The sequence below is a fragment of the Dioscorea cayenensis genome, chromosome 24, assembly GCF_009730915.1.
Source record: "Dioscorea cayenensis subsp. rotundata cultivar TDr96_F1 chromosome 24, TDr96_F1_v2_PseudoChromosome.rev07_lg8_w22 25.fasta, whole genome shotgun sequence".
Lineage (NCBI taxonomy): Eukaryota > Viridiplantae > Streptophyta > Magnoliopsida > Dioscoreales > Dioscoreaceae > Dioscorea > Dioscorea cayenensis.
The window spans coordinates 494,548-516,561 of record NC_052494.1 but is presented as its reverse complement, the minus strand read 5'-3'; the positions used below and the strand labels follow the sequence as shown (position 1 = coordinate 516,561).

The following is a 22,014-nucleotide window of genomic DNA, read 5'->3' as shown; positions in this document are numbered from 1 at the left end:
ATCCAAGTCTTTTGGGGTAGGATAAAGATGATGAGAATTCTAATCTCACATACAGAAAATAACTCTACTGAAGCTTGACTCTCCGCTTTCTCAATATATATATATATATATATATATATATATATATATATATGTGTGTGTGTGTATGTGTGTGAGTGAGAGAGAGTAATGGTTATATATGCATGTAAAAGGCTCACTTATGTATGAACTTATAAAAATTAATTTTTATCTTATTTATATAAATCTTTTCACATGAGCTAAGGATTAGTTTTTATGAGCAAATAAAGTTAATAAATCTTTTAGATGTATATATATAGTGTTTTATTGCGCTAGCAAATATAATTTTTGCGAAGGTATATTAATAGTTACCAACTTTTATAAAAATTCTTACAAAGGTATATATATATAGTGTTGTATTGCGCTAGTAATTTTTTTATTTACTTACTCATTTATTTTTAATAAAACCAAATTTTCTCTATATAAAATTATTTATTTACTTTGAAATATCACCACAATTAATTAATTACTTACTAAATTTAAAAAAAGGAATTAAGTTTGTTTCGATTTGGCACCAGAAATGTAGGGTTTGTTTTGATAATTTGAATTTTCTTTCTAATAAGAAAATTTACATATTAAACAAAATTAAAAAAATATATATAAATTTCCTAAATATCATGACCCAATAAGAACGCGCCACGTAAGCTTCCCTAGCTTCGAGGCATCGAATGAAGTGGACGGTCCGATCCGACTGCCAGCGAATCGTGCGATCAGCATCGGATCACGGGTTACTCTTTTTTCCCTCATTCATTTCCATTTTTACTATTCCCCATAAATAACAATAAATAATAATAATAATAATAATAATAATTTTATTTATTCAATAATTTGTTAACTCAGTCTCAGTCTCAGTCTCAAATAAATTGATTCATTTTACTCAATTAATCTCAAATTATTTATAAAACAATAATTCATCATTTCTACCCATAAAATAAATCATTTTAATCTTCAATCACCAAATTATATATATACATTAAATATTTCCAAAAAAAAAACATTTATCAACACAAATAATATATAAATACATGAACGTGCACATATTTATATAAAATAAATATATAAATATAAATTATATATATATATATATATATATATATGGTTTTATTTGGTTGGTTTTCTCCGTCTTGTTTTCAAGGTCCGTTGGGATCTGAAGCTCAAATTTTCCGGCGAATGATCAGGCGAGTTAGGGTTTCAATTTTCTCTTCTTCACATCCTTCAAAATTTCTTCCTTTTTTTTTTCTTTTTTTCTTTTTTCTTTGATTTCATCTCAATTTCTCTTCTTCTTCTTCTTCTTCATTTTTTCCAATTTTTTTTTAAATTTTTTTTTTGGTTTGAAACATCCACAAATCTCGCAGATTGATCACCCAAAAAAGAGAAAAGAAAGCGAAAAGATTCATCATCATCATCAACAACAACAACGAATCCCAATCCAAAGTGTTTCTAAGCAAAAAAGAAGAGATCTTTAGGTCTATTTCAACATAGATCTAAAGATCTCCTCTTCTTCAGGTATATATAATCCAATTAATCCATACTCATCTTCACAAACCCTAACCCTAACCCTAATTTTTTCCTTTTCATCATTCTCAATTCAATACAGCCATGTCATCATCAAGCTCACCATGCGCAGCATGCAAATTTCTCCGGCGAAAATGCACTCAAGGCTGTGTATTCGCACCGTATTTCCCACCAGACCAGCCTCACAAATTCGCTCATGTTCATCGAGTCTTCGGCGCAAGCAACGTCGCTAAACTCCTCAACGAGCTGCCGGCATCTCAAAGAGAAGACGCCGTGAATTCATTAGCTTATGAAGCCGAAGCTCGTCTTCGCGATCCAGTCTATGGTTGCGTTCGATATATATCCTTATTGCAAACAAGACTCAAAGAAGTGCAACTCGATCTTTATAATGCGAAGAAAGAGCTTGCCGCCTATATCGGCCCCTCGGCATTAGCACCTTTTATTTCTCCTCAGCTCGGTTTCACTCTTCCTCCTAATTCCATTGCTCAGTTTGGTCTTGGACCAATACAACAACAACAACTTCAACAACAACATCAACCTCAACATCAACTACTACTGCAGCAACCATTGCAGCAGCAGCAGTTGGCTGAGCAGCAGCAACAACAAGCTTTGTTGGCTGCGAGAGAACAGGAGATCATGATGATGAGATTCAATGGTTTATATGATGGTAGTGCTTCTTCTTCTCAAGAACTTGTTTTATTACCTGCCGAAGATCATCAACTCAATCTCCATCATCAACATCATCAACATCATCAACCAAATCAACAACAACAACAACAACAACAACAGTTTGTAGAGCAACAACAGCAGCAGCAGCAACAAGGAATGCAGAATGAAGAAGGAAGGAATGGAGCAGGACAATGATTTTGATCATATGTGTTTCATTTGGACAAGTTTTCTTCTTCTTCTTCTTCTCTTCCAGGTTTTTTATCTCTCTTTCTTTTTGATCTTAAAAAAAAAATGATATATTTTGGATAGTTCAAGGACTATTGATGTGTATATATGATCATGTGAAGAAGAGAGAGAAAAAAAAAAAGAAAGAGAGGAAGAAGTTAATTGAGTAAATAGAAAGAGTTTGTGAAGAAGATGACAGAAGACATATGATCATATATTCTCTTTCTTTGTAGGAAAAAAAGCCTCTCAAGTCTTTATGGCTACTGTTCTACAACCTTTTCATACTTCTTTTTTGCTCCCCCTCCCATTCTTCTTCTCATCTTTCTCAGCTACAGCTCAACATTTTATTCTTATATTTATATTTTATTCTTTTTGTGGTTTTCTTATCTTTCATTTTGTGTAATTTTTTTTTCTTTTTAGATATATATATATATATGATATGATGATGATGATGATGATGCAATATGCTAATATAGATATAGGAGATATATATATATATATATATATATATTAACACAAAGAAAGGAAGAAATCAATGAATCAATAATGGTTTTCATTTTATGGTTCACAAAGTGCAAAGCTTCAAAGAATGGCCACAAAGTCAATCAAGTGTAGACAGTGTCAGAATCAAAAGCTGCAGATCAGTGGCCATTTTCTATCTTTCTCTTTCTCTTTCTTTTTACTCTCTCTCTCTCTTATCTCTCTTTCTTTCTCTAAATATGATCACTGACAGGCTAGAAGGTTCTTAGGGAAAATAAATCAAAGCTTAGAAATGAAAGTGCTAATTCCCAGACTGGTTGCATTGACATATCTTTTTCAATTCAGTTTAAAAGGATACTTAAAAAAATGGTTTTGATGAAATCCATGCTACTTAGAAAATTTGGCAAGTTTCTTATAAAATATTATCAAGTTGGTTGTTTTGAGAAGCCTGTTGAATATTTCACCAAGTTTGATGTTGATTAATGAGATTAATATCTCTTAATTTGACTTTTCAAACCTTTTGTTAAAATAATATAAATATCAATGATGTAAAGATTAAGTAAAACTCAAATGAATTCACTCACTTGTCAATGTTATCATACAACAATATATAACAACAACAACAAGAAAATTCTAATCTGAATCTGTTGACATCTCTGAGTGAGGATTGAAAGACATGATTTTTCTAGACAAGTCTTCACCCATTTCTTCTATTTCTTCTCTTCCAAATCCCCATTTCTGAAGTAACTCTGCACTTGAAGTTCCCCTCTGTAGTCCAGACCTTTGAATGCTAGCCAACCTTCTTTGGATGTAGGGAATGATGGCATTGCTCGACCGCAATCTCGCAGCCATTGGAACTGAATTTATGTCAAGAGATCCCTTCGGCTGCTCCGATTGAGTTGAACCGGGAAGCAACTCGCCATCACGGCCTACATGGCTTTTGAAGATTGATGGGAATGGAAGTGGTATCGGAAGCGGGCAAAGGGCTACTGTGAGATGTGAGAACAGGGGCTTCTGCGGTTCGTGTTCATAGGAAGCACAGATTGAGTCCTCGACTTGTGAAACCGAAGCTCGATGACCTCCTGAAAAAACAACCAGTTCAATAATAAACATGAATTTGAATCATCAATCCAAAGCATAAATTATATATGTCAGTAGAGTAGTACTCTTAGTTAAAACTTGAGAACAAAACTTGGCCAATCAAAGCATGTCAACTTAAGGTTCCCATTATCGTTGCCATTATCCTTAATCAAGTATATGTAAGGACTGAAGAACATATAAAGTTGTTAACAGGGTGGTGCAGAATCTAAATAAAAAGACTTCTGAAAGTCTTTGCAAGCTCATTGTCTAAAGATGAGTGCTTCTCTTCAATATTACACCAAAAAGAAAGTAGAAAGAAAGTGAAAGCCATGTAAAATAAAATTTGAACAACTTCTCAAAGTTCGGGTTAAGTGGAAAATGAAGAAATGTTGAAAACATGTTCTACAAAGAAACAAAAAGACGTACGTGAATAAAGAGTTCCATGAACAATCATGGTTTCCACTGCACGGAAGTCTTCCGCATCCTCTTGGATTTCAGGGGTCAAGGAGTGCAGACTTCTTAGAATAGATCCTTTCAGTTGTTCATCTGCATTTTTATTTTATAAGAAAGGGAGAATCTTAATTGGATCATAGATATAAACAAAATAGTTAACTAGTTTTGAAATACCTATGGAAGATGGAGCTGGCATTGCTACATTCAGAGTGCACACCATGTTTTGTGAAGCATGACTGGATAACATTTGTACAGCCTCACCAACGTTAATGGCACCAATGGCATTTGATGAGCTTGCGGCCGGTCCAAGCATTCCCAAGCGAAATGGAATACTGAGGGAGTGTATTGAAGCAGCATAAACAGCACTGGAGTGGAAAAGTTTTTGATCCTCAACATGCAACACAGAGGAGAACTTACCTTCAATCGGAGATACAGTCATGTTAGTAGAAAGCAAAGATTATGATAGACATGATACAAATTATATTACACTGTAAATCATGAACAAGGATGTTTACTTTTGCTAAGAGAAGGCAAGCCGATCGGAACCATTAATTTACAGAGAGATGATAGCCGTGAAAATGATATAGCATCATGAAGGCATTTCGATATGGACTCTTTTTTGCTAACAATGTTCGAATAAGAACTCGGAGACCGTGCTGCATATAGTAATACTGGTGTATTTGGATACTCATCAGCGACATCCTCCAAATAGGTTGCAGCTACACTTGAAAAACCTCCAGAGTCATCAACAATAAATTGGATGCCCTGTAAATAGACATATAGTTTAACAAAAATCTACTTCATAAGCAAAGCTGGAACAATTGTGTGAGCAGAAGCATTGAATGTAAGCATAATAATACCAATGGTGCAAAAAAATTATTCAAGAAATTTTACAGATCACTGAGATATTAAAATAAAAATAAAGCCAATATAAAGAAGAGTGCACCCCTGATCTGAAGCACTAACCAATCAATTCAACGCGGAAGTAATTAAAATTATTAAGAAAAGAAAACAAACCTGGATTCGGTCACATTCCTCGACAAAGAAACGCAGCCTCTCACTCATTTCTTCAACCTGAGAACCCTCTGAAAGAACATCCTTTCCAATCCCATAATTGTCAAATTTCTGAATATCTGTCCAAGAGCCGTGCAGTTCAAATAAACTTCGAGGGTGATATTGAACTTTTGAAAAGTCTGTCCAATACTGAACACCATTTTCTAGACATTCGACCCGATCCTTATCTTGAATTTGTATCTGAGCATCGCCTCTCCCCTCTACAGCATCATTTCCAATACTGGTAGATTTCCCCTGCCACTCTTCATCCAAGCTTTGCAAAAATAAATTCTTTTTCCGGGGTTCTGAAATATGTTTGGATACGTCGCCAGACCTGCAGATCATCATGGAAGTAATTCAATGAATGTCTGACAAGGACACTATATACAAAGAAAATTTGAAACAAGAAAAGGAACCATTCTCCAACTATCTCTAAGTAAACACTAACATTTTCGCATGCACAAACCCAAACAAAGAAAGAAAAAAGAAAAAGAAAAGGTGTATTGTAAACTTGAACGTGCTGTAAACTTAAGCGGACAAAGTATGCATATAGTCGAAAAGACTGCAAGTCTGCAAATCATAGGCTTCAAAGAAAGCATATGTATACAACAAGCTACAAGCACAGCCAGCCTATCAGTGCACTTACCATGTAATTATCTCAGAGGTATCTGGTGATGGAATGCTATTATACAATGAATCCAGAGTACTAAGAGTACCAAGAGATCCTGTGAACAGTACAAAAGCAGAAAAACCTTAAACAAAGATATCTCAACATACTGGAAGGACACGGGGGTTCGTGCATGAACTACTTCAGAAAAAGAGATTTGAGGTTTGAAAACCAAGGTTCACAAAGGAACAAGCTTAACAGGAAAAAAAAAAAAAGGATACAAAAGAAAAAGACCATCACCTTGAAGACCAACCGATATCAAACGTGGACAATAGGTTGCAATACCCTGTGCAATAATAAAGACGTGAGGAGGCTTGATATAGCAAATAATTCAAAAATCAATTAATTTTTTCAATGTGGAAATTGTTTTTGCAGAGCATGTTACAGAACATCAGATTGCAACTACCAAGAACCCATAAAGGTGTTTGGCATCATCATCTTCCACAACTAACAGAAATATAATCATAAACTAAGACTTGGGCTCTATATTGATTAAACATTAGGTATTCTTTCAGCATCCACTAACAAGCCCCTTCTGTTAAGACCATAGGGCTCCTTCGAAGGTGATCATATATTGAAATTGGAACCTCCTTGATATTAGCTGATTGAATGCAATCCGTCATAACTCCATTAGGAGACAAAGGTAACGCCAAAAATCATAATCAACAGAAAAAATTCAGTAATGAAGGCATTGTTAAGACAAGCAATGGCAATCCATAGATATATATTCAAGAGTGCTGAGCTTAGGGATAAAATACAGGGACTTTTGTGATATTAGGAACAAGATCCACAACATAAGGAGCAAGAGGAGGGCATGAGGAAGAACGCAATTCTAAATGGCTCTAGTTCGCAACTGGTCAGTAGAAGCATTACATTTCTATATGAAAACAAGAGTCTAGTACCTTGAGACAATAACAGCCCTGTTTTGCCAACCAACAAATGCAAATGCCACAGTTTACGAAGTCCAATCAACAACAAAAATAACCAAAATTGAGCAAAAATGTCCCAAAAAGCACAAACAATGAGCAAATAGACAACTACAAACACCAATGAGCTAGTGAAGATCACAAACAACATCTATATAACTAAATGGCACCGCTAATTCATTTGTCACAAACTTAATAGTTAGAAACCAGAACTCCAGATTAAATATTGAAAGCAAAATGAAAGAAATTTCAACAAAACAAATAATAAAACCCCACCTCTTGTGTCTCACCAGCCCTATAGAGCACATCCATATCCAAAGGCATGTTCTTGTAGATGGGATCTCCATCTGGTTCTTGTGCCAATCCAAGCAATTCATCCTTCAAAAACAACACCATCAACACAAAGAAACTACTCCAATTGAACTTTGTAAACAAACAAAACAATAATAATATTAAAATTCCACCTGAAAATTCCAAAAATGAGAGAAAATATAATTGGCAAAATCTCCAACTTGGATCGTTACAATCTCCTTCATTTCCCCCACCTAAAAAACCAATCCGAAAAAATACTCAAATTAATCATGAAAAATTCAATACAGAACCCATATACTTGCATCTAAATGCTATAAATAAATCAAAAAAAAAAAATTCAAGAAGCCATCATTCGAGGGAAACAAACCAACAAGAACAAGCAGTGAATCAAGTGATGAACAAGGATTCTAACTGAGCCACGCCACCGTCTTCGTCACTGAGTTCTTCGGCCTCTCCACCCTCATATCCTACATCTCCGCCATTCCCATTTCATGGAGAGCAAGAAGGAGACGATCGTGATTGGAGTTGAGTGGTAATACCTCGGAGATTGAGAAATTTAGGGTTAGGGTTAGGGTTAGGGTTAGGGTTTAGCGTGGGATTCGACGAGTGCCTGCAGAGAGTTTTACTGTGTATAATTGTAATTAAAAAGGTTAATATTTTTATTTTAATCAAGCGATTTATATTATTTTATTTAAAAATTAATTTTTTTATTATGTAATAATAATCAAGGTTGTCAGACCCGGCCCGGCCAATTCAACCGGAAAAACCTGGAACAGGCCATGTGGCCGGCCCGGGTTTACCCCATTGAATCGAGTATGAAAAAACCCGGTGTTAACTCGGTGACCCGAGCGGTTTAACCGGGAATAGGTTGACCCGGTCGGGTCAATCGGATCACAATGTTTAAGTTTTTTTTACAATATTTAATAATTTATTATTATTTTTAATTAAAAACCACAAAATCGTGTATATTTATTAATATTAATTTATAATTTATAATCAATAAATAGAATTACAATATATATGTATATATATCATAAACATACCAACAAAAATTAACATTTAAAAATAAAATCTATTAATATGTTATGGACATACTTTCCAAAATTTAAATTTATTAAGAAATTGTAATAAAATAAAAAATATAAGAAAATTTAAAACAAAATAAAAACTCATTTGAGATATAAGAATTTAGTAAATTAAATTTCTTATTTATTTTAACAAAATCAACCAATACACAAACAAATAAATAAATAACGCCGAGAGAAGTTCGATAATTATATATTAATATATTAAATTTGTAAATATTTTAAAAATATAAAAATAAATGATATAATTAAAAAACACTACTGTATATAAGGTCATTTATTAATTTAAATATCAAATTTGAGTAGTTTTTTATATTATATTTGCTAATTATTAATTATTATAATATTTTTTTATATTTTATTATTGACCTCGGTTTAACCCCAGTTCGATCCGGTCGAACCCATTGACCCCTGACTCCTGGGCTTAGCCGGGTCATTGCCTGAGTCGGGTCTGACAACCTTGATAATAATATATTTTTTCAGAGTTTTTTATTATTTATTTTTTTAACTAAATATGCATGCCATGGGTGTGTATACAAACGTGGAGTAAACTCAACAAGCCACGGGCTTTGGGGTTTTTATTTTTTATCCTAATCAAGCGATTCACATTATTTTTATTTAAAAATTAGATTTTTTTTATTATGTAATAATAATTTATTTTTTTTAGAGTTTTTTTAATATTTTTTTTTTTTAACTAAATACTCATGACAAGGGTATATATACAAACGTGGAGTAAACTTAACAAGGCACATGCTTTGGGGATAATAATCTTAGGTTTTTATTAAAACAAACACCACAAAACAATAGACAGAGATTATTGGTGAAGCTTTTTTTAATCTTATATTTTTACTATATTATTTTTTAGATAATTTAGATATTTAGAATAATTATCATTTTCAAATAAATATAAATAAAAAGGTAACATGAGATTGACAATGTAATTTTTAAATTAATATTAAGAAAAAATAGTTTTGCATCGCTATAAACACAAAAAATGACGCTTAGATACAAAATAATTAAATTATTAATTTTGTATTAGGTCGGTAAAATGTAGAGATATAAAAAGGTCAAATACCTTTTCGAAAAAATAAAAAAGGTTAAATGAAAAATTAAAAATATTTATGTGCACATGATTTATTTATATTTTCTAAAATTCATTTATGAATAAGACCAATTTTTTTCTATGTAATTCTTATTTTTAATCGACTGTTTTATAATTTATTCTTGAATTCGGTCTTGATTAATCATTTTTTCCCTCAAACTCAACTTTGTTTGAAGAACAATTAATAGTCCTACGCCAATTAATTTAAAAAATATAGATTTAAATATATAAACATGTTTTTTTTTTAAAATCATATCAACTTAAGTTTTTGGATTAAATCGAACCCAGATCATTCGAATCTAACAAAGTGACTTGATTTTGACTAACCAAATTTTGTTTTTCCGGCCTAGAATACTTTTAAGTCACAAATTGAAGCACCTTTTCTATTTTTAGAGATTCATGTGATAAACATCAAATATCCGAACTTATCTCTCAATGTGGGCTCACAACATCTTCCAAGAAAGAATCCAATCTTTATATTCTCCGTCAATGACTAGGACTCTTTGTTTTCATCCACAAATTCATCCCTTTCAAAATCATACATATCTTGGCATCCAAAGAATCAGTAAAACATTCAATGCCGATGTTTTTCAAGCTTCAACATTGCTAAATTTCATTATTAATGGCTTCTCTTGAGCTTTCTTGCAGTAAAACTAGCTCCATTTCATTCATTCAGAAATAATCTTGATCTTAATTGAACTTTGAAGACAATAAAAACATCGTTGGCTTGGCTTCTGCATGTGAAAATAATGGACAGCAATCCTGCTACCTAACAATTTGTTGAAACCATTATAGACCTCTTGTTTGTCAGAATGAAGGACCATTTCAAGTTCTAGATTCCCTTACTAAGTTTTCAAAGATGACTTTATTCATTGAACCTTCGACGATGATGATACCTTCTGCAATTGGTGCCAACAAAGACAGCAAATTTTAGTGCTTCGAAAAAGAACGAATAATTGATATCAATCACAAGAGTGTTATCCATTTGAATGTTAATACAACCAATTCAGTGCAAAAGTTGGAATCAGATACACTGATGCAACAGAAATAAGCAACCACAAAGATTGTAATTCAAAGATCTTGTTCATATTGAAAACCAGCAAAAATTTCTGTCGAAATTACAGTTGCATATTCAGCAAACATACATAGCAAAGGAGACGCGACAAGGGAAAAAAAAAAGGAAGAAAAAGAAAAAATAAAACCTCTCCACAAAATTTCATCTGAGGAACTCCATGACTGCACTCCTCAGCAAACATGGCCTTTATGTTGTATAAAACTTTATTTCAGTCCATTCACATTGCAATTCAAGGACAACATTTCTATCAGCAAAACTTCCGATTTTACTATACAACACTAACCCACCCACCAGTCAGTCTCTCCCTCAGCAAACTCTCAAATTCTCAAACTCCAACAATTCACAATCACTCGAAAACTCGATCGATTAGTTTCAATAAAAAGCATCTTATTATTAGCCGCAAGTTCAATCAGTTTCATTTCCAACCATAACTTTCTGATTTGCCATCCTCTTCCTCATAGCTATCTCCGGCAGTAACAGAGATTGCTCGTGAAACATCGGCCAATTGCAGAGGGCTCTGAGGAGACCCAGATGGGGAAGCACTCTGCTGTGACAAGACGGCAGTGTAGTGATCTTGAGAAGGCCATAGACTTCCCATCACAAGAACTTGTTGATTAGCTTGAACAGAAGAGTTAGGTGCCCTCCGAGCATGCAACCGATATTTCTGAAACATTACCCGAAACCATTCATTCATTAAACATGTACCATCGATGTTGCAGAAGAGAACCGAATGAGGAAATGAAGAACAAAACCTCACCTGCAAATGACTTTTCACTTCATCATTTGTAAGTCCATCGACCTTCATCAATTCCCTGATTTGCTTTGGAGTAGCCACTGCATGATAAGGAAAAGAGGTTACATTAGATCATTGACAGCAAAATCAATAAAGTACTAAAGTTCATATCCACATCCATGGAATCCAACTTTTAGTTTGAAAATACATAAAAAGTTATCTGTAACTGAGACTAAACAAAAGTACGCTTTTCCATTCATTCAGCACAAACCCACAAATTAGCAACTTTCTAAAAACAAAACCATAATGAATAGATCCAATTCGTCAAAAATCAATAAAAATCTCAGCAGGGAAAAAAAAAATCCTCCTTTTGGAATCCAAACACCATTATCTTAATCCAATCACTACAAACATAAACATTTAAAGACTTCAGCTAACCTTGTGCACCACCAAGCTGCTGCAGTGAGATGACAAACCTCCGGTGAAGCTCCGGTGACCAGCATCTCCTTGCCTTCCTGGCAGGCTGCTGCTGTGCCTGCAAACTTAGGCCGGTGCTGGTTGGAGCTCTCCCACCGCCATTAGAACCGCCATAAAGATGATCCTCCTGCATCATTGCAACTGGCCTAGAGCTCTTGACCGCCGAAGAGAGCAAGGAGAGGTCTGGCAAAGGCCCGGCCGGTTTCTCATCCTTCTCTGCTGGTAACACACCATTGAATGGGATAAATGCTCCTCTGTTCTTGTTCCTTGGTTCCAAATCAAGTCCGGGTTGTTTCTCACCTTTCTGTCATAAAAGATTAAAAAAAAAATTAAAAATTAATCTCAGAAACCAATCAAACTCTTGTTTAAAAAAAAAAAAGAAGTCATTTTCAGAGAATCCATTCCAGAGAAACAATCAAAACATCCCCAACCTTGCCACTTCACATCATATTTTGAAGCAAATAAATTATCACAGAAAAAACATCTTTTTCTCTGCAAACCAGTGAACTATGGATATGTAAACATGATATAATCTATTACAAGAAACGAGAAAGGATAGCAGTGAATCCAAAACAACCTCATTTCATGAATAAAAGACTCATCTTTTTCCATTAAAAACCATTAAACTATCCACAAGAGCCAGATTATTTCAGAGAAAAATTTCATGTTTGATGGATCAATGTTGCACCTCTTCAGAGGTTTTCTTCTTATCATTATCACTGTAATTGTCACTCCAAAGCTGAGCCGAGCTCATCCAGTTCATCTTATCCCTAGAATCCAATTCCAACTTCGCCCTCTCCTCCATCTCCTCCTCCAATTTACTTCTCTTCATCGGCATAAACTCCTCCACCTCCCTATCAAACCGATCTCCCCGGCATTGCTCCAGCTCCTCCTTCAATCCCCCAATCACTGAAAACCCACAAAGAATTTCAAAACAAATCCACAAAAATTCTTCCAAAAAAAAATATAAAAAAAAAACAAGAATCAATCGGAAACCAACCATCGGTAACGAGAACCATGCAAAGCGGAAGCTCGCGCTTAAACGCTTCGATCTTTCTCTTCTCTTCTTCTAAAACTCTGACAAACTCTTCGAGTTTAGCGACCCGGGCTTCACCGTCGCCCATCGCCGATGCCTCCCGGAGGAATCCTCCGATGGTCCTCGTAGCCGAGAGCTTCAGATCGAGGCTCATCTCCGGCGCGATCGAGGCCATCCTCCACTCTCCGCTTCGCCTTCCACCTCCAACGAAGGGAACGAGGAGAAGCAAGAGAGAAAGGCGTCTCTTTTATACAAAAGAAACACTGATGAACCGAACCCGGTTCAGACCGGATTCGAACCGAATCGGTTTAAGTTGAACCGGGAATCGTCGAGGCGTCGCGTAATCTTTTTATCTCACCCGGATAATTTGGGTCGGAGTCGGGAAACCGCGTCGCTTTTCTTAACGGGTCGGGTTGGAATCCAGAGTCCGAAACCCGATTAGAGAAAAAAACAAATTTCTTTTTTTTTAATATGGAATTATCTTGATATTTTTCTTATTTAAATATGCATTAAATATATATATAGGAGTATATAAATTAACTAGACATTTTTCTATTTTTTCCAATTTCATAATAAAAAATCTCTCAAATTTTTTATATTTTAAAAAAAAAGTCTATTTTTTAATTATTTATTTTTAAATCCAGATTTATTTCTGACTAGTAGTACTCAATAAAATGCTTACAAGTGGTTGGCTCAGCTCCAATAGGCTTGTGAAGAGCAAGATTAATACATGTGATTTAAAAATATTTTTTAGTATTCAAAAAAATAACTAATATAATAAACATTAAAAAATATAAAAATTAAAAATGAGGGACTAAAATGTATGAAAAAAATACGAGATCTGAGAAAAATTGTAAACTGCCAAGAATTGAAAGGTAAATTTTCCATGATTTAGTAATCCTTTTCAATTATAAAAATTTATTTATAAAATTTATTAAAATAAAATTGATTTCTAGCATACTTTTAATAGCATGATTCATGCCCTTAAAATTAATAAACTTATACTAAAGCCAGATAGTAATAATAATAATAATAACTAGGCATTCTTCCCGGTTTCACATCGAAATTTTTAAAATTTTGTGAGAAGTTTTGAGGCAATATCATATATAAAATAATATAATTAAATAACTCATACCATGAAAACTATTGTATATTTTGGATTTTAAAGGTTTTATGGACATTTATTACATAAATAATTAGATGCAATTAATATTTTTTAATTATTAATATTATAAGTAATATAAATAAAAACTTAAAAATAAAAGTAAAATAAAATTGTTTCTTAAAATGCTCTCGGAGTAGATTATATATCTACTTTAATAGTATGTATAGATAATAATAATAATAATAATAATAATAATAAAGAGATATAAGTTAAACTTATTTATTAATTCATTCATTGGGTGGTTCACTATAGGGACAAGTGTCATAGATGTGAGTAGCAAGTACAAGCGTTGTTTATATGATCTTAAGAAACATATATATATATATATATATATATATAAGAACTTTTAATAAATATTTAAATTTATATTATTGTGAGAATCTTAGGGAGTTGGAAGGCCAATGAAGAAGGATGCTTTTGAAGGTGCTAAATGTCAAGGGTTTTCTTTTAAGATTCCAATACCAAACCTTCACCATTTTCCATAACCACACATTTCCCATGCTTTTCTCTACTTTCTCACATTTATTTAATAATAATAAATATTAAATTCAAAGTTGGGTTGTGTTTACATTGTGGGAGAAAATAATAAAAAAATAAATAAGAGAAGGGGTTGCTTGTCATTTACAGCATATAAGTCTTGCTATTATAAATTTTTTCAAAAAAAATGTTATATATATATATATATATATAATTAAAATATTAGAGCATGACAAAAGTTGTATAATATATTCTACACAAAGCTAAATGAGGCTAAGAAAAAATAAATAAAACATGGTTCATTAATTATTAAATTGATAATTACATAAAGCATTCCAATTAAAAAATAAAAAAATGCCAACTAGCTTGATTTTCAAGGAAAATAATATTCTTAATATTATTATGATACAACTATATAAATTTTAAAAAAAATAGTTTAGTATAGAACACATGCATAAAATAATACTTTGATATATTTATCATAGTTCATATTTCATATATAAAAAATATTAGATGAAGCTCAAAACATCATGTATATATATATATATGTGTGTGTGAATACTTACTATTTATTTTTTTATAATATCATGAATAAAAATTATTTGGTTCGCGATAATTAATATATATATATATATATAGAAGAAACATCAACTATGATCGCAGTTGGGCACGGTAAACACTATAAATTCATTAAAGGATTTTTTTTTAGTTTTGCTTATTTGAGTTCCTATAGGTCGAGTAAAAATAGGATTTGACAGTTCACCATACTTATAAATAGTAGCACAATAAAAAGTAAAATACTCGACCGTAACTAAACCTAATCAACCCCATAATAAGTATGTGGTGCTTATAGTGCCCAACTACGGACTTCCGCAATTGATGTTTCTTTCACACACACACATATATATATATATATTACTATCGGATTATAATTTTTTTACTTGATTTCATATTGTTCATACTCAAACCCTAGTTTATTTATTTATTTGTTTACCTTTATTTCTATTTAGGTCAACCATTTGAAAATGTAAAGAGTGGGGAGTTGAGTTTCTTGAATAGATGGGCCATGATATTCCCACTCTAATGAGCACCCAAACTTTCGATAAAAAGTTATGTGATAAAAAGGAACGGCCAACAAACACCATTCAAAGATAATGGATTATATAGTGCTTCATATTTCAAGAATCATTTTCTAGATTATGTTCTCATATCTTTACCTAACCTATTTTCTTTTTTCCCATATTTATTTCCAAAATTAATTAAATTTTAATAATTAAAAAACTTATTCTCATGTTTGAATGACAAATCCTAATAATTCATAATCTATATCACTGTTTAACTTTTCATTTTTTGACCCAATATATTTTAAATTATTATGAGACAAAATATTAAAGCTCTATAAAAAAAATAAATAAATTTCCCTCAATATTTCAGTAGTAAGTGTTTTCCATATATATGAAGATTCGAATTTAAAAATATTTGCTTAAACGACTGAAATTTATACCACTTCAATCAGCCCAATTGTACTAATTTTTAATTTGAGTTCATAAACACAGTCGATAACATAATTTTAAATATTGATTTAAATATATAAATCATATATACATATTATTCTATTTAGTTAAAATTTTAAGCTGAAATGACTTATCATTTAACACTAAATTTAAACCATAAAAAAATTAATTTAGTGGTCCAATTCATATATATCTTTCTCCTGTCCTTCTCATATGGATCCTTCATGTTATTCGAGAATCTAAACCACATATGATAGTGCATAGTTTCAAATACCTATTTCCCTTTCATTCTCCTAATATACCAATAGTACATTTTCTTTTTGGGCATATATTCCTCTACAATTATTAATATTTTTTACAAATTATAAGTTGAGGAAAAAGATTTACAAATAGGGTTTTAGCAAAAAAAAAAAAAATTAAATTAAGGCACATATATATTTATAATTTCTAAGTGCATATTGAAGTTCTTAAAACTAATTAAAAAAAAATGTGTACGTTGGAGAGTTGTTTAACTTTCCTTTAAAGGCTTCGTAAATTGATTTTTTTTTACCATAAAAAATCTATTTTAATGTATTAGTTTTTTTTAAAATACGGACAAATCACTTCTTTTAATCACATAACAGTTAAATATCTTACCATTCAACTATTATAGTGATCATTATATTATTTAATTTTTAAATTTAAAAACTTATTTTATTTATTTTTTATAAAATAAATAAATCACATTTTTACATAAGTAGAGTTAATATTTTTTACCAATAACACAAATACTACTCTGATAGACCAACAAGTGAACGGCCCCTTTGAGTTTTTATTCATTAAAAGCTATAAATATGCTTGCATTTATTCAACTTTTTTTTAATATTTGAAAAATAACACCATACAAATCTTTAGAAATAAATAAATAAATAAACAATATCTCACTTATATACAAAATTATGTAAATACAAAATTATATATATATATATATATATACTCCCTCCGTTTTTTTTATTTGTCACAAATCCATGTTATTTTTTATATGTCAATTTTTAACATCAAAAAATATTTATTGTTTTTTTTTAAATTACCCTTAGCAATTTATTTAATTCTATTATTGGAATTAAATATGAGAGAGAAACGTGAAGATATAAATTATGAGTAATTTTGGAATGATAACTAATTTTTTATAAAATTTTATGAAATACCTAATTTTTTTGTATGTAAATTTTGGTTAATCACGACAGATAAACAGAAATGGAGAGAGTAGTATTATAATTTTTTTTTAATTATTAATGTAAATGCTAAACAACGAAGGTATTGGAGAGGAGGGAGGCAGGGGTAAAAAAAGAGTGGGGTTTTGGAAGTAGAAAGATTCTTTGGAAAACAGTGTGGGCCCCAGTAACATACGTGGCATGTCGGCCACGTGTGACGAGGAGAATCGGTCCGGTTCGGTTCGCCGCACGATCTGTCGCTTTCCGGACCTTCTGGACCGGGCCCCACTTCTCCCTGGATTCTCTCTCTCCATCTCTATCTCTCCATCCCTATCTCTATCTCTATAAATATATATATATATATATATATATATTATATGAGAAATAAATAAATAAATATGATTAAATATATAAAAAAATATTTAAAAAAGGGATAAGATGGTGTATATATATATTTATGTATGTATGTATATTATATATGGTAGAGAAGTATGAGAAATTTTTGATGAGTTATTATTGAAGTAGTTTATTTGAGAAAATTAAATTAATTGTTTATATATCATACACACTAACTAAGTTTATATATATATATATATATATATTAAAAACACACGGGCTAATTTGAAGATATATATATTGGTTTTTTTTTTCTTTGGAAAGCGACATGTACTATATTGGCTTGAGAATTAATCATCCAGCTGCAGCACCTCGGGTTGAGGACGAGGGTTAGAGATCTAGCTCCTTACCGCATGACTCGCACATGTTATTATTAGGAAAAATTATTTATTAATCATTGTAACTTTTCAAATACCCCTTATAGTCCCTATGATATTTTAATTTCTCCTACCGTCCTTCTTTTTTTTTTTTTTTTCAGTTTACTTATTTTTCAGTTTCTGCATTAGTTTATTTGATTTAAAAAATCCAATTTTGTATCACTTACTAAATGTATTTCCGGTTTATTAAGTATATCTTTTATTTAACATTGTGTGTTTATGCGTAACTACATAGGTTTTCATTTAAAAATATATCGTTTTTGTTTAATATTTGTTTTTGATATTTAATATTTTAGTTTCTTGTTTATTATTTTATGTTTCCATTTAAAATCGCTGAGGGGCATTTTTGACAAAAGTACTGAAAAATAAACTTTTAAATTGTGTCAGAAAAAAAAAAAAAAAAAAAAAAAGATTTTTGGGATATGAAATAGTCCATGAATTTTTTTATCGAGTGAGAAAGTTGGAGGGATGATATGAACAATTTCTCTTATTTTTATTGCGTCCAAAGAATCTTGAATTCGAGATATTTTGAATTTCTCACTTATGTTTTTTTTTTAAATATCAAATACCATTTGGTTATAAGCTCTTTTGTATAATTTATATTGTTTATAATAATAATTATGAAAAGGAAAACTGTTTTCAAGTCTAAATAAATAGAGAGAGAGAATATGAAGAAAATAGTTGGTCATATGTAGACAAGGTTCCATTCTATTCCTCTCCTCATATAAAGAATATTACAAGATTTTTTAAGATTTCATTAACATGTCATACTACCTTTTTTTTTTTCTTTTTTGAAAAAGTTATATTATTATTATTATTATTATTAAAAAAGCCTTCAAATTTCCAACAATTAAATTTAATCTACTAATTAAACCACAAACCATTCAATTAATAGAAAATATACAAAACATTTATTATTATTATTATTATTATTATTATTATTATTTTCTTCTATAAATAAGATTATACATTAATGATTATGATTGTTGAGAGATCTATTATATTGTTTGTCCACATTTATTAATAATATATATATAATAAAATAATAAATATAAATTGTGGATAGAAGATAAGAACAAAATGGAAGAAAAAAGAAAGGGAAGTGAGATGGATGGTAAGAAAAAAAGAAGGAAGGAATCCAAGCAAACATCAACAAATGGATTTGGAAGCCAATGAACTTTAAATAAACAACAAGGGATTCTAAAGTTAGTATGATGTTTTGTTCTCACTTGCAAGCCTAGTGATGTGAATTAAGGAATATCTCCCTCTCTCTCTAAACAAACAGACAAATTAAAGTACTTTTTAATAATAATAATAATAATAATAATAATAAGTAAGAGAGACTCTGAGCCATCACTTGACCTAAGATTCCATGTGCTTTAAAATCATGCCCTAAAAGTATTCCTTCATAGGATCAAAAATTATATCTATATAAGGTAGAATAAACTTTAATTATTTTGCTTATTGACTAATTCTAGTAGGAAATTGACATACTAATTAAATGGCAAATATACAATTGGAAAACCCCTTATAATTACATTTATTAAAACTCTTTGTTATATTTGTAATAATTAATAACTTAATTGGGTATACAAAATACAAATATAAGAATTTATAGGGTTCATATGAAATAATAATGATGATGAAGGAAAATATCATATTTAATTTATTTTACATGAGGGGCAATAAAATGAAAATGACGCAAAAAAGGATGCTTGGTTGGAGTCTTTTCCCTTTAAAAAAATAAATTTGTTTTTTTTTTATTTTAAGAAAATAAAAAAAACTTGCTTTTGTTATTATGGTCATAAATGAAGTGGTTTTCTTATCATTAAAATATTTATTTGATAGTTTGTCAGCAAGAATAACTTTTGCATGCCAGTTCATTTCCATGACCTAACAAACCTCATCTACATGACTCATCCCTTCTCTTTTTTTTTTTCATAAAAAATAACATATTGTCTAAAAGCCAATCATACCCATCCTTTTCATTCTACATATTCTCAAGAAAATTATCCACCTCCTCTTCCTAATAATAATAATAATATGGTTTAAATTATTTGCTTACTTTAGGAATGTTTATTTACGGCCGTTAAATTATTATCCAATAACTATTGTCTATAAAAATATTATGTAAAATTATTTTTTTTATTATTATGCATTATTATGTAATACTATTTGATACTGTTTAATATTGTTCATAAATAAAATGTTCAATAATAATTCAACAGTTAATATAGACATTCTTAAAGGATAAATCCTATTAATAATAATAATAATAATAATAAAATCATGCTTAACTATTATTAAATATATATTTTTTTACATCAATATATAACTTCAATGAGAACAAAAGTGCCATTGCACACACCATATATTCAACTTCACTCATATATATGGTTAAAATTAGAATAAAATTATAAATAAATATTTAATTTTGATTTTTTTTTTCAAAGATAAAAGGAAAAGGGGTAATTTAATTAGTAAAGCTAGATAAATAAAATATGGGTTTCAAAATATACATTAGAAATTACCTATATATATATCCACCAATGAGTGTAATAATGCAAATAAAATTATATTATTCCATCCAAAGAAGAAAGAGGTCAAAAAAATAAACATGGCCACACAAGGACAAGGTGAGCTTACCCTTTTTATTTATATTTATTTATTTATTTATTTATTATTTTTATAACTCATGATCAAAAAGACTTATAAGTCTAAAGGGGATGAATGTTAACATTGAATTGCACCCATGCTTTCTGACTTTTGAAATGTACTCTTTGTCCTTTCTATTTTTATTTTATTTATTTATTTACATTAAAGTCATATACTGTTTGAGCTTTTCAAAGAACAATGCAAAACACTAACCCCAACATTATTACATTATAAAGATAAGATTAAAAAAAGTTTATTTTGACTTCCTTCTTCATAGCATTACATTAGTATAGTGTCCCTAAGTATAATTAGGTTAGATTAGGTTAACAAAGGCTTACTGATCATATATAAATTATTTATATAAATTATTTACATCAGAATTTTTTTTTTTCGGATGTTCACAATTAATAACAGCCTAATACTTGGGTGTGTTTTTATTTTTATATTTAATACTATAACTACAAATAGAAATAAGGTTAAACGGTTATAATTTACTGAGTTACTGTACTGAAAATGATTTAACGGTTCAAATCAAAATATTTTACTGTATTATTATTAATAAGCACAATATCACTATTTATGGTCATCGATTTTAAATCTACAAATGACTATGCAACCTCTCTCTATATATATTCTTTAATGCGCATATAAATCTTTGTAATTCTATTTATAGTTTATCAGATGATCTGATGATCAAAATTTTCAGTCTTTCATATTCGGTCCATTGTTAAATTAATCAATCCAAATACAATCCAATTTCCCAAAACAAACACCAAAAATAAACACAGTTTTATTTTTTATTTTACGAATTCAGGGCACGCACAAATAAATTAATACCTCAACCCGTTCGTACATGAGCTAAAGTTTAAACTCATCCTCCTTATTAAGAACATGACCAAGTGCTAATAGACTAACAGATCATTGGCAATAAACATAATTTTATTATTTATTTTATTTATTTTTATTTAATAAATACGACAAACACTGGCGGTCAGAGACATGCACATAAATCAAAAATTTATCATCTAACATGCGCGCCCTCACCTAGCTATACAAGACTCAGGTAGTAAACCTAAACTCACACCGAACTCATTACCAGTACTATATTCAGACTTAAACTCGGGACATTTAAAAGTCCAACACCACCAAATTAACAGTACTATATTCAGACTTAAACTCGGGACATTTAAAAGTCCAACACCACCAAATTAACAACGGGGCCAAATTCTTTGTGCTGTGAATCTTTTAGCATTTATTAATTTTTATTAATCCCTACATCAATGTAAATTCAG

General features: G+C 30.5%; 3 protein-coding genes across 5 annotated transcripts; 1 reads left to right on the top strand and 2 right to left on the bottom strand.

Moving 5' to 3' along the window:
* Window positions 1-1,381: 1,381 nt before the first annotated feature.
* LOC120252858 (LOB domain-containing protein 36-like) lies at window positions 1,382-2,798 on the top strand. The gene is made up of 2 exons (XM_039261054.1): window positions 1,382-1,563; window positions 1,655-2,798. Exon 2 carries the CDS (start codon window positions 1,657-1,659, stop codon window positions 2,434-2,436), a length of 780 nt encoding a protein of 259 aa, XP_039116988.1. The 5' UTR covers window positions 1,382-1,563; window positions 1,655-1,656; the 3' UTR covers window positions 2,437-2,798.
* Window positions 2,799-3,495: 697 nt separating this feature from the next.
* Window positions 3,496-8,068, bottom strand: LOC120252872 (protein misato homolog 1). 2 transcript variants are annotated; one of them, XM_039261070.1, is made up of 10 exons: window positions 7,805-8,068; window positions 7,590-7,670; window positions 7,402-7,503; window positions 6,440-6,485; window positions 6,179-6,257; window positions 5,497-5,866; window positions 4,995-5,244; window positions 4,654-4,896; window positions 4,453-4,572; window positions 3,496-4,028 (listed from the first exon to the last, which is right to left on the bottom strand). In XM_039261070.1, exons 2-10 carry the CDS (start codon window positions 7,659-7,661, stop codon window positions 3,580-3,582), a joined length of 1,731 nt encoding a protein of 576 aa, XP_039117004.1. In that variant the 5' UTR covers window positions 7,662-7,670; window positions 7,805-8,068; the 3' UTR covers window positions 3,496-3,579. The 2 variants fall into 2 exon arrangements, with proteins under 2 accessions (XP_039117004.1, XP_039117005.1); XM_039261071.1 differs by having other exon boundaries at window positions 7,809-8,068.
* A 2,412-nt stretch (window positions 8,069-10,480) lies between these two features.
* Window positions 10,481-13,148, bottom strand: LOC120252783 (transcription factor NIGTH1-like). 2 transcript variants are annotated; one of them, XR_005534134.1, is made up of 6 exons: window positions 12,910-13,148; window positions 12,598-12,818; window positions 11,871-12,213; window positions 11,457-11,533; window positions 10,827-11,363; window positions 10,481-10,523 (listed from the first exon to the last, which is right to left on the bottom strand). XR_005534134.1 is itself a non-coding variant. In XM_039260939.1 (5 exons), the coding sequence occupies exons 1-5, from the start codon at window positions 13,118-13,120 to the stop codon at window positions 11,115-11,117; spliced, it is 1,101 nt and encodes a 366-aa protein (XP_039116873.1). In that variant the 5' UTR covers window positions 13,121-13,148; the 3' UTR covers window positions 10,698-11,114. The 2 variants fall into 2 exon arrangements, 1 of the variants encoding a protein (XP_039116873.1); XM_039260939.1 differs by lacking the exon at window positions 10,481-10,523 and having other exon boundaries at window positions 10,698-11,363.
* Between the last annotated feature and the right edge of the window lie 8,866 nt (window positions 13,149-22,014).

Bases quoted from the DNA above. Each gene is read 5' to 3' on its own strand.
- LOC120252858 (XM_039261054.1), top strand. From the start codon at position 1,657: ATGTCATCATCAAGCTCACCATGCGCAGCATGCAAATTTCTCCGGCGA.
- LOC120252872 (XM_039261070.1), bottom strand. From the start codon at position 7,661: ATGAAGGAGATTGTAACGATCCAAGTTGGAGATTTTGCCAATTATATT. The intron at 6,486-7,401 runs GTGGGGTTTTAT...ATTATTGCACAG, and splicing joins GGGCTGGTGAGACACAAGAG to GGTATTGCAACCTATTGTCC. The intron at 4,029-4,452 runs GTACGTCTTTTT...TTGTTTTTTCAG, and splicing joins TCATGGAACTCTTTATTCAC to GAGGTCATCGAGCTTCGGTT.
- LOC120252783 (XM_039260939.1), bottom strand. From the start codon at position 13,120: ATGGCCTCGATCGCGCCGGAGATGAGCCTCGATCTGAAGCTCTCGGCT. The intron at 12,819-12,909 runs GTTGGTTTCCGA...GTGGGTTTTCAG, and splicing joins CATGGTTCTCGTTACCGATG to TGATTGGGGGATTGAAGGAG. The intron at 12,214-12,597 runs GTGCAACATTGA...CTTTTATGACAG, and splicing joins AGAAGAAAACCTCTGAAGAG to AAAGGTGAGAAACAACCCGG.